The sequence below is a fragment of the Lepeophtheirus salmonis genome, chromosome 4, assembly GCF_016086655.4.
Source record: "Lepeophtheirus salmonis chromosome 4, UVic_Lsal_1.4, whole genome shotgun sequence".
Classification (NCBI taxonomy): Eukaryota; Metazoa; Arthropoda; class Copepoda; order Siphonostomatoida; family Caligidae; genus Lepeophtheirus; species Lepeophtheirus salmonis.
In genome coordinates, this window is record NC_052134.2 from 44,679,381 (window position 1) to 44,692,167 (window position 12,787).

Genomic DNA, 12,787 nt, shown 5'->3' on the forward strand with positions numbered 1-12,787 from the left:
ATGAATGGGTAATCAACTCTGAAGTGATGTTTACATTTCATTTCGATCCATTAATATTCATTAAGAAGAAATTAAATAGTTGGTTCTGGGATTGCCTATTGTACCATAAAATACTTATACAAGTCAAATATTACTCCATTAATACATCAAGCATTCAATGGAATTTCAATCATTACATCATCCTTATCAAAAATACCGTAATAAAAAAACAATATCTCTCAACCTTCCTCCTTAAAAAAGAAAGAAAAAGGGCCAGAATTAATTTTTAGTTCGCCAATTACAGGGTTCAGTGAAAAAAATGGCTAAAAGTAGCAAATAGTAGGAATCCAGTTAATATGCCGATCAAAAGAGTATATTATAAACTATATTAGCATATTGAGGGCTCCGTTCACAAAGAAACGTTTTCTAAAACAAATACAAAATATTTATCCATTTTAGGATTAACTACATGTGAAGCAGGCTTTCCGTTTCACCTAAAACTATATCTTTATAAAATAACTACTTGAGTGGAAGAATCTGACAACACCGTCTTCTATTAAAATAACTTGTACAATCTCTTTGAAGAAATTGCAACTTGGTGTACAATTTAAGGGGATGAGTTAATTTTTACACCCCCCCATGCACTCATTTACCCTTCTCGATTAGATATATCAACATTCGGATACGTCTCAGATGAAGCAGATTTCTTCCTCGCGTCAGAAATAGGATTGAGTAGGTTAGTGAGACAGAAGGAAAATATTCCGACGGAGTGGATTCAGGACATCAAATAGATGTGAATATATCTTTAAATAAAGATTTTACTGCATTTTTTTGTAAAAAGATGTATTCCCAATTTTGTTAATTTATCATTTGTTGATTTCCATCTGTTATACTTAGGTATTACTATTCCTTTAACAACTGGGATTTCGAGCTCAACCAATTAACATTCAAAATACTAATAAGAGGCAAAAGAAGAAGAACAAATAACATACTTTAACGACAAAATTAAATTCTGATTGTTTTGGATATATGAACTATTAAATAGTTCGCGTTTAAAATGTTTTATTTCAACTTGTTTGATTGTAACTTGTACAATCCTCATGTACAGAGCCCATGCATGATCAAAGAGCCTTCTGCTAACATAAGTACGTACATACATATGGATTAAAATGAGATAAGTGCGTAGAACATAAACAAAACATAATTTACACACCAACAAAAGATAAGATAAATCATTATTTTAATGAAATACATAATTATCTAACTCTCTAATATAAACATTACTTTGATATCATTAGGGTTTTTAAAAATAAAAATTCTATTATGTAATAATTAATCAACCGGAGGAGGAGTTGAACAATCCTGAACGATGCATTTATGTATTTATATAGGACTTGCTGGGTGCAGACATTGTCACGTTATGTTTTAAAATATTATGTTTTATACGCATAGTAATCTTCATTGCATTTCACAAAGAGAGGAGGGAAAAATACATGAAACTAGAATGGGCACTTGGTAAAGTCCTAAACTCCCCCTAAAATCAAATTGAGTTATTTATCTCGATCTGTTACAAAGTTATGCATTTTATACGTTTTATATTATCTTGACCGTCACCCCGATGACCTCTTACTGTGACCATATATACACTTCGTACCAGGTTTGATCAAAATCGATCAATAACTTTTGGCGTAATCTTGTTGACTAACAAACAAACAAATAGGGCAAAAAAAAAAGAACCTCAGTTCAACTTCTTTGCGGAAGTAGTTATTGCTAAATGAAGTCATTATAGATATTCGTTAATAACTTTATCATCAATCTCAACCATTTAAATCAATGCTTCAATTAGGCCAAAATTATGAATAATGGCGAACTAAATTTTTTACTTAACAATAGAACTACCAAAGGGTCATTTTTGATCCCTTTTGACCAGTTGATTTCTTAGCTGTAATAATAGAGTTGGCCTATGATCGTGTAACTTACGAAATCGTTTTTGTATTACCTTGACCTTTTAAAATTGAATGGCCTCTTATTGTGACCGTATATAATCATCGCACAAAGTTTGATCTCAATCGATTAGTAACTTTTGCTGCAATCATGGTGATTAACAAGCAAACAGACCCAAAAACATAAAACTCGTTAAACTTCGTTGGGGAGAGAACAACGTTCAGAACATTAATGAAGAGCAAAAATAGCAATCAAATCAGCAACAGATAAAAATAAAACATATGGGAATATTTCATTCATTTGAAATATCGTTAAATAATTATAATATATATTTTTTATCAAATTTTTTGAAAATTGAAAATACGATGGGTACAAGTGACATATTCATGAATTGAACTAAAAACAAAATACTAACTTAACACGAGCCATAATAAAAATAAAATAAAAACAATCCAGAAAATTGTGACGCTGTTTAATGATGAATTGCATTTCACCGTAGACTCGGCCTTAAACCAAATGAATTACAGTTACATCTCATCGGATGAGATGATTAAGGAATTAGGAATAAAAAATGAAGAAAATGATAAAAAGGAGTTATTCCTGTCTATGTAATTACTAGATTACTTTTTAGAAATAGATACAGATATTATTTTCTAAAACTAGCGTCATTAAACTAAATATCAACACATTCTAGGATCATAAAAAGATTAAATGAAACTTGGAAAATTAAAAGTCACATATTTTATTTAAAAAAAAAAAGTTTCCTCGTATTAAAATATGAGAAGTCAAGTCAGTCAGAAGATCTTAAAAAAATATACCCCCCCTATTCCATGTGCGTAGGTTTGCATCCCGGTGGTCCCAAGAAAAGGAAATATACATAATGTATATGGACTTTAAAGAATAGAGTAAATGTAATACTAACTTGTTTACTTATCCTTAATCAGTGCAACTCCATCTTACAAATTAAAGGAACACTAAAATAAAATTTAAAAAAATATCTAGCAATGGGCCTACTGCTTGTAGCTAACATAATGAAACGGCATTACAGCTAAGCTAATCTCCTCTCAAACACTCTTCAAATCATCGTCAGGGTTAATGTCCTTATTTATTCAGTCCAGCCAAGTCTCAAGATCGGTACTATCGGTAAAAAATATTTTTTCATAACAATATCGACGTTGTATTAGTTTGGGAGAGGGGGGGGGGTAGCTTAAATTTTATTCTAGCCCAACTTTTCAAATGCAAAACCATCTTTATAACACTCTAGAAAAAATATTTTTTAATTTCCAGCCAACCCTACACTCCCCCCATGCCCCGAAAATTACTTTATCACCCATGAATGCGTATTTTTTTAAAGCCTTTTTATGCTTAAAGCAATAGTAATATAACATTTTAAATTACTGTTTTAAGGTAATATACATAAAAGGTCAAAGGTCACAAAAAGGTGAACTTCTTCTAAATTTTTATTTTAGCGTGTCACATTTTGGGGTAATGCATTAATTCGATATTCTGTTATATTTTAATGCTTAAGTTATATTTGTAAAATTGCATTTAAAAAGGAATTTTAAAAAAAAACAGGATCTATTTGTAAAGGGATCCCAAAAGTTTCAATTTAGAACTTACGTTGGTGAATTTCAAAAGTTTGAATTTTAAAGTTATGTAGTTGAAGTTCAAAATTATCATTAAAGTTCATTTTCTCAAGTGATACATAAGAATATAATCTTTATTTTTTATTTGAAGAGAAACAAATTATAATGCTTCGGATACTCAAACGATCAAAACCCCTGTACTGACCTCCAAATTGAATCAAATAAGAATCAGATTTTACTCTTTTTTCATTTTTATGAATTAACACCCCCCTATTATTAAGTCAAATAAGATATATGAGATACGTATTATGATCATTGCAATTATCTTGCCAAAAATAGACCTATTTTCATTCTAATACGAAGATATTAAATTTTTACTTAGTAATATAATTCGTTTTATGATCACGTCGTTAACTTTATTATATCACGCAACCTTTCTTCAAAAGGAGGAGAGAGAGAAAAAAAGAAGCCCGAAATCATCGGGTAGTTAGCCAAATAAGTCAATCAAACCAACTTCTATTTAAACTCTTAATTAATACTAGATGATCATTGTTATATTATTTATTCACAATTTTTAAAATGAATTACATAAAAATAAATTTCATAATATTAAAATCCTACATATTATTTTATCCGACACTGAATTATAATATTATAAGAAGAACGTATCTAAACATTAGTAATTGTACAAGGCAAAATATCTCCATAGAAGTAATAAGATGATCAACATATACATATATGACGACGAATCAGCAAGAAATTGTATTCCTGTCCTTTTGGAAACGGAGAATAAGTAAATGTTACTAGAACAAGGTTAGACAATAAGAAAGTGGCTGAGCAAGCACAGCAGATTTATTAAATAAATCTATTTCTTTCTTGTGACATCATTGGGACAAGGCTTGGTTACTAATACAACATAAATTTAAAAAGTAAACATTTGCGCTGAGTCGATATTTTACTAAATATAATGCTAAATGTAAGTTTTTAAATTTCATAAGTTATTGAAACATAGACGTAACACATGTTAATAAATAATTTGTTACAATATTTTATTTTATTAGTTAACTAAAACTACAAAAGTCAGTGCAGTGGCTATTTGTAAAAACCCAAGAGGCGTTTCATACCACCGATTCCCTAAAGACCTTGCAAGAAGGAAGGCTTGGATTTTGGCTTGTCGAAGAAAAGGCGAAATCAGTAATGATGAAGCCAGAATTTGTGCTCATCATTTTGATCCTTAGTGTTTGATAATTTATTAAATTTAAAAACTTACTTTTGCTATTATATTTAGTAAAATACCGATTAAGAAATATAGATTAACCACTTCTATGATAATGATATCATTTATTTAAATTTATATACTATTAATAACAAAGACTTATCCAAATAACGTCACCAGAAATAAAAAGGGGTTTATTAAATAAATCTGCTGTGCTTGCCAAGCCATTTTCTTGTTGCCTAACCTTGTTCTAGTAAAATTGGAATAAGCATAAAACACGTTATTACTTCGTTTATTTGTCAAAAAGAATAAGTTATAAAATAGCCATGACTTATCAAGTGAGACAAGTTAATCAACAGCTGACAACAAAAGACATAGGGTATTTTTGTATTAGCGAGCTAACCCCATTAATTATATAACGGAATAATTTAAAAAGGGAAAAACACCTTCAATGACGTCATAAGGGATAGATTTTACCTTCTTTAAGGCCCACAAGTGGGACGGGACTGGACTGCGGTCCCCAGTCCTAATTAAAGACCGACACAACAATAGATCGGGTCACTCTATTTCTTTTTTTACATCACCAAAATGCTTACGATTTACAATCCTATTTACAGCTTTGTCTAAAAGTAAAATTAAAAAATGCATAAGTGTAGTATTTGAGTGATCACACACAGCCTGCACGTATAAATATTTAATACCAAATACAGACTTGTATTTTCCTCTTCAAACAGTTAGAATTGAAAATGGTTATTTGAAGATATGTATACAGAATATAAGTACATATAGATAAATTTCAATAGAAGCCATAAACAATGTATAGAAAAATAATTTATCTTTTATCTTTTCATTCATTTATGAATGGTACATGGAATATATTTCCTATTAATAACGACTCAAATACAGAAAAATTCATAAAATTGATTTTTTTCGTATGGATCATAAATCAAGTACTTATATATTAACTACATCATTTCGATTAACCATGATTGGTCCTTGTAATAATTATATTCTATATTTATAATTTTTTTTTTTTATATTATTCACATTTTTCTTAAGTCAAAGAACAAACCCTTTGAGCAAATAATCAGGATACCAAAACTAACTAAACTAATAAAAGTATATTTATAGTTGTAGGAAATATGTAAGAAAAAAAAGAAAACAAAAATTTGAATAATTTGAAGAGTGTTGGAAGAAGAGCAGCTTAACTTTCATGAAGATTCATTAGATTAACTACAGATAGTCCATTAAAATCTAAACACTTTGAATTTTAAACTACAACAACATATAATTTATTAATGAACAATAGAATTTCAACAAAAATAATACTATAAATAGATGAGTGTCTGAGCTCCCTTAATCATCAGAAGTGTTCAAAAAGAGTTCAAAAACTCATTCAAAATTTTTTTTGCAAAGAGGGAGATGGTTTACTTTCATTGTTGGTGTCAAAAGTGGCCTCTTCACCCTCAAAAGGCTCTTTCCACACACTTTTTTATAGTTCTCTGGTGTGAAACACAGAGATCTCTTCCATGGGCCCTCATGGCTGTTTCCTTTCACTCTTTCGGGTCCAGTATGACATTTTTACTTTTTTTTCTCCAACGTTTCGGATATGCTGACGGCAGAAACGTTGGTTTTGGAGACGCACAACTACTTGGAGTGCGCAAATGGAAATTCTCAGTCATGTTCTAGTGGCATTTTCTCGACTTGTACGTAAGCTAGACAGTTCAGGTTTGTTTTGTTTTGTAATTAATTGTTTATACTTTAATCTATCGAAATATGAATTAATTTCGATCACTCAACCTTCATTAATTATTGAATTAGTAAGTGTTCAGATTTCAATATAGCACCAGGTACAAGCAGCTATAAAAGGAAAAGAATAAACACAGATCCGTATCAAGCAAATACATGGGCAGGAATTACTCCAATGTTCGTACTTAATTCTACTCCGAATCCCAACAAGGACTTAGACTTATAATACATCCCTGTATTATTCTTCGTATTTCATGCACAAACACACTATTGAGTACTTTAAACATAGATGTTCTCTCATAAATAATAAAAAAATAATAGTAACAGCTATGGAAAATTAAAAAAACTTCCCAGATTGCCAACTACAAAAAATATTGCACTGACTTAGGTCATATTTTCTACAACTCTAAATATATTTGATATTATTTTAACACAAACTTTTTGAACGAATATATTTTACAAACATTAAAATTATATACTAGTTAAGGATATGACAAATATGAGGTGATAGTATGTTTTTTTTAGTGGTGCCACCTCTGAATTTCTTGGTGAAGGACAAAAGGAGATATTCAATGAAATATAATATATTATTCACTTCGTTTTTCAAAAATCTTAGATCTAATATTACATATAAAGGGCAAAAAAGTAAGCACTTTATGCGGTGTCGCAATACTTTATAATATACTAACGGTATTACCCAGCACTACCTGGTGCAACAAAAGATTATTTTCCTATAATAACACTGAAGATAACTCCGTAAGAAAGTCACAGTGTTATAGTCCATTTTTCATGAGCACACTTACACGTAAATTAACTTCTCAATACATATATCAATTCACATCAATTGTGTTCTGTCCTCAAGAATAAAAGAATAATAATAACTAATAGGAGTTAGAGAAAAAAAAATATGATGGAATGAGTGAAGATTACTTTAGTCGCTAGAGCGCTCCCTAGCAAAAACAAACAGACCAGTATTCCCCGTATTTTAACTACTATAAGAGAAGAATAAAAATAACAATCAGAAACAGTGGTGCAAATTCGATGTTACATGCACACGCCTGCAATATTTCATTAATACGACTAAATTGTTATTTCATAGATCAAAAATATAAAATGATATACATCAGTGGACTATGTATACACGTTCAATGCTTTATGCACACGCCTGCAATATTTCATTAATACGTCTACATTGTTATTTCTTAGATCAAAATAATTTGATGATATACACCAGGGTGCACTGCACTCTGTAACTCCTTTTCATACCGACAGAAAGTCATAAGAGATAATATTTTCATATGAAATAATCATTTTAGGAGAAAATTATGCACAAACTTTTGAACGATTGTTTATTAAAATAAAATACTTTGTTTTGATTTTCGTCAACTATTTTTAATGTAAGAGTCCTATTTTTCCATGAAATTGTGAAATTTACAACTTTGCGCTGTGCACAATCCTTATAAAAATTGATCAAAACGGAGGAAACTTTACATTTCTTCATTTTTTATCAAAAGGACCATGAGAATTCAAAGTAGAACCAGTTCATAGTATGTACAAAAAGGAAATTTTGACATAGATTGTGTTATGAACAAAAAGTAGGAAATAGGATGTAACCTCACCTATGTAATCTTTTCACTTTCATTTATATATTAAAAGCTGTAGCATATGTTGTTTAAAGGTTGCTCAATACATATTCATAGTTGTATTCATAAATGTTTGTTTATTTGTTTTTAAATCCCTCACCAACTAAAAACAGGAGGAGGAAATAAAGCAATTCATGAATAAATGTAAATAAAGGAACTCGTAAGAAATGCTCCTATTTTGACAAAATTAATTATATGTTAGGTTGGGGAAAATGTAATTTCGTCCCCTTTGTTTTAAGTAATTATATCTTGTTCATTATTGGTCACATCGGACAACACTATAAAGTGTTGCAAAGGTATGAGTATATATTACAAGAGATGGTATTGCACTTGATCGGTTTAGTCGTAAATTATCGTGGGTCAATTATGAAGGTATCAAAGGAAGAAATTCGCCATATTTTTACTACCTGAAAAGGAAAAAACGCGTCAAAAGCGACTTAGAACATTTTCGATGCATACGGGACGATACTCTTTCAGTTCATGATGTACAACAGTGGTTCGAGCGATATTTTTTTCGCTCCGTTCTGCACTTTACTGTGAACAACTCGGCCGTTTAAAGCTGGCGATAGAACAGAAGCGGTGAGCATTGGCGAATAAGAGACAACACCAGGCCGCACACATCTTTGGCTCAGGGAGCTCAGACGGGAAGTTATTATGCATCCATCCTACAGTCCGGATCTGACACCAAGTGACTACCCCCTGTTCCTGTCTATGGACAACGCGCTTGGGCGTACAAATTTGCCCTCAATAGAAGCCTGAGAAAATTGGATGTCCGAGTTTTTTTGTCAAAAGGAACAAGGGCTTCTACGAGAAGTGCCTTATGAAGTTGGATTCTCATTTACAACAAGTTATCGAACAGAACGGGGCATATTATTTTTTAATGAAATGATTGTTACACTTTTTATAAAGAAATGAAATAAAGCTAAAAACACGAAATTATTTTTCTCACAGCCTATTAGATTGCTTACCAAATTAACGTTATATGAACATATGCGTATACTTAACTACATTATATAATAATATAATTAAAATTATCCTGAGAATAATAACTATTTATGTGGGTTGGATGAAATGACGGTAAATATGTAGATTGTGGAATTAAATTCCTCCGTTATATATTGTTAATAATATCCAACAAATTATAAATATATATAATATAATACAAATGATTTAATATATGTTTTGTACAAAGTTAGTATATGAGAAATGAGTGTTCAAATCAAATTGCAAAACTCCTTACTCTCAGTTGCTCAGTTTCATATATAAATGTGTTGTATACAAGTTGCGATTTTGTACAAGTTATAACTTTAAATGAAGAATTTACAGTACGAATGATAAAGATAATGTCATATGATTTAAAATTCCTTGGATGATAAATATATGAATGCTGTTATTTTTTATTATTTTGATAAAAATGACTAATGAATAAGACTTATTCTATGCCACGTTATAAAGTGCAAATGTCGCATCACCTTTTTAGAAAAGGTAATGCCCTTTATTATACTCGCAAATACAGAATAAATGCGTAATAGTTCAAAATGAAATACTTGCATCAATTAATAGTTCGTAATTAAAATGACTCATGTTGTAATTAAATCAACCGTAATGAGTCGTAGAAATCGTAACGTGTACTAAATATTTAGGCAAGTTATAACTTATAAGACGTCGTCACTTGTACATAATATAAATATATATATATACAGGGTTGATCTTATCTAGTGGTATACATTCTAATATTTCCAATCCCGAATGACAGTGTTGCAAAATCATGGAAGAGGACAACAAGACATCTTATCTCTGAGCAGAGCAAGCTGAGACAGTTGGAAAAAGCAAAGAATAATCTAAATTTTCTCAAGGCCAACATAAATTTACGTAAAGTTTTGCTCTTTTCTTATGAAAATGTTTCACCATTGATGCCACTGTGAATAAGCAGAAAGGACGTTACATCACAACAGAACATCCAGACAATGTCTGAGCTTCAGTGATACATGTATTCAGAACATAAAATCCAGACCCTAGCATAGACGAAGTCTGCCCTACGTTTTTGTGAAGAGAAAGGAGCGGCTCACTGCAGGTGCTTGCATCGAACTTCTGGATAAGAAAGTGCTACCTTGGGCCAGAGAAAAGTTCGGAGACCTCTTTGTTTCCACTCAAGACGAAGCTCCGTGTCATCCCACGGCTAAGACCTAGGCTTTCCTGAAAGACAACTTTAAGGACTTTTAGTACTTCAAAAGGTGGCCCCCTTCTCTCCAGACGCCAAAACCCTTGGACTACTTTATCTAGGAACGTCTGGAGGATAGGGTCTCTACTACTCCCTACAGAAGTATCCAGTCTCTAGAGGCTTCCATCAAGAAGGAGTGGACCAAGTTCGAGTCTGACTAAATAGTCAAGGTCTGAAAGGAATTCAGGCCTCGTATTAAGGCAATTGTTAGAGCTGAGGGCTCAAATATCAAATAAAAGTTGTGCCGAGCACTATTTTCCGTTGATTTTGTTAAATAAATGTCCTCACAAAACATCTCGTTTAGATTTTACTCTTGAATAATTTGAAAATAATAAAATGTATACTACTAGATAAGATCAATCCTGTATATATATACAGTAAAATCCGGATGAAAAGCAACTACTTCTCAGGCACAAATCTTTTCATAAAAAGCAACATGCTGCTTAAAAATCCAGATAAGTGCAACTTGTAAACGTAATTTTTACGTCTAAAAATTCAAAATTTTCAAAAATAGAGATGTACAAATACTTTTTGAATGACCAAATCCCATAAATCGATTATACTAAAGTCTTGAAAGAAGATTCGTTCAGTATAATGTGCTTGACAATCCCAACGTTGAAGAAATTGAAAAAAAATAATGAGTAATAATAATCATTATTCCTTCGCAAAAAAAAATATATAAATAAAATAACTGACTATATGAAATAAATATGCTATGAAAATGCCTTATTTCATAATAGAGGTCATTAATGTAGTACTTTAGTAATAAAAAAATAGGATATTTTTTGCTAGAACTGAGGAATTGCGCTTATGTGGATCTTGTATTAATAGAAACTATAACTTATCTAAATTGGTAATATTATTAATAGGTGGGAAATATGGAAAAATAGTAATTGAACAAGGGCAGACGGAAAATATGACGCTTGAAAATAGTATTATTAGTATTTATGGAGAATCAGAATATATTTATTTACTCATATTATTTATAAATGTACGCATAATCATAATTAGTATTAAGTATGTATTTGAAGAGTCTGAGTCTCTGAAAGTAACAATAATTAACTACTGTTTTTTAATCATGACATGAATACCTGGAAAGAATAAAGTATGTACCGGGAAATCAAGTTTAAAATATCAAATGACCCTTAGATGATGATGATGATCCAATACAATTATACAAAAGGTTGATCCATGAAAAATAATACGAGAGTCTTACCTGTACTGCTGGGAGTTATAAAGTCCTCGAGCTGTTTCGAGAAGCCGAACAGGAAAAGAATTACTCTCTGCAATTCCCCCAGCCGATAACCCACCATGGGATGCCTTTAATAATGCATTCTCTTTCTCTAACGCAGAGCATTTATTCTGTAATTTGACATATTCGGATCGGAGTAGTTGCAAATGACCCTGGACCTTGGACAATTCATCACCTACAATAAAAAAACAAAATGTTTTACGTGCCATAAGATTGACTCCCAAAAAAAATCTTACTTTTCTCACTCATTCTATAAACCCTTTAGAATCCTTCATGAACTCCGAACAAAATCCCGCAAATGGCTTTTATATCAATTAGAAATTAAATATGAGAATACTCCTCCCTGATGAGCACTACAATTAAAAAGTCTACTTTAAACTTATTTATTCATTATCAAAACAAACATAGTTATGACGTCACAAGAACTCTTCCTTTAGATTCTTCACTCTTACGTCATGTGATGACTCTCCTCTTTTCTTCTTCTTTCATATCTTCACATACTGTTTACTCGCCCTTCAACTTCATAAGCAAGGCAGGTACGGTGAAATAAATTATGTTGGAACGAGCTCTTTTTTGAGTTTGACGGGAGTGCAAAATAATTTAGTTATATTAAGAAAGTAAAATGAGTCCATTGAAACTTTAACACCTCAAATTTGACCCATTTCCAAAAATAATTGAAACTTTATATTTAGAAATGTATTTCATGTATTTTTGATTTCATACAATTTTATAATGAAATACTATTAATAGGTATGTAAAAGTTCTCTAAGTCAAAAATGAAGTATAAGTTGACAGGTTTAATAGGCGACATATTATCTACTACAGGGACAGGGTAACTTTTTTTAGCATTCCCCTAAAAGAACTTGTAGTAAAGCTAATTAATCCCAAACAAGTGGCTTGATGTTTATTTGTTAATTTCATTTTTGTTTTCCTCACTTAAAATATCCACTCCCATTACCCCAAAGATTTTCTAAATTGCCCCATTAGGGGTAATTTACCTCTGTTCCCCTACCACTAATCCACTGAAAAAGATCATTTGACAAACAATATATAGTGCTCCTTGCTCACTAATAAGTTTAAATTTAGACAATTTTCACATCCATAACTATTACACAGTATGTATCCAAGCCCATTTATCCAAATGAGCGAGAGCAAATCAATTTCCTATCCAACTAACATGTTTTCAAAAGTTGTGTT

General features: G+C 31.0%; 1 protein-coding gene across 2 annotated transcripts in view; it reads right to left on the reverse strand.

Annotated features, from left to right (window-relative positions):
* The window catches only part of LOC121116046 (rabankyrin-5), an 88,918-nt gene extending 76,826 nt beyond the window's left edge, over positions 1 to 12,092 (reverse strand). The window contains exons 1-2 of one of the 2 annotated variants that reach the window (XM_040710243.2): positions 11,827 to 12,092; positions 11,555 to 11,765 (exon numbers count right to left, since the gene is read on the reverse strand). In XM_040710243.2, coding sequence (XP_040566177.1) covers positions 11,555 to 11,765; positions 11,827 to 11,839 — 224 coding nt within the window. In that variant the 5' untranslated portion in view covers positions 11,840 to 12,092. The remainder of the gene's footprint in view (positions 1 to 11,554; positions 11,766 to 11,826) is intronic. The other variant, XM_071887951.1, reaches the window with a different exon arrangement.
* Between the last annotated feature and the right edge of the window lie 695 nt (positions 12,093 to 12,787).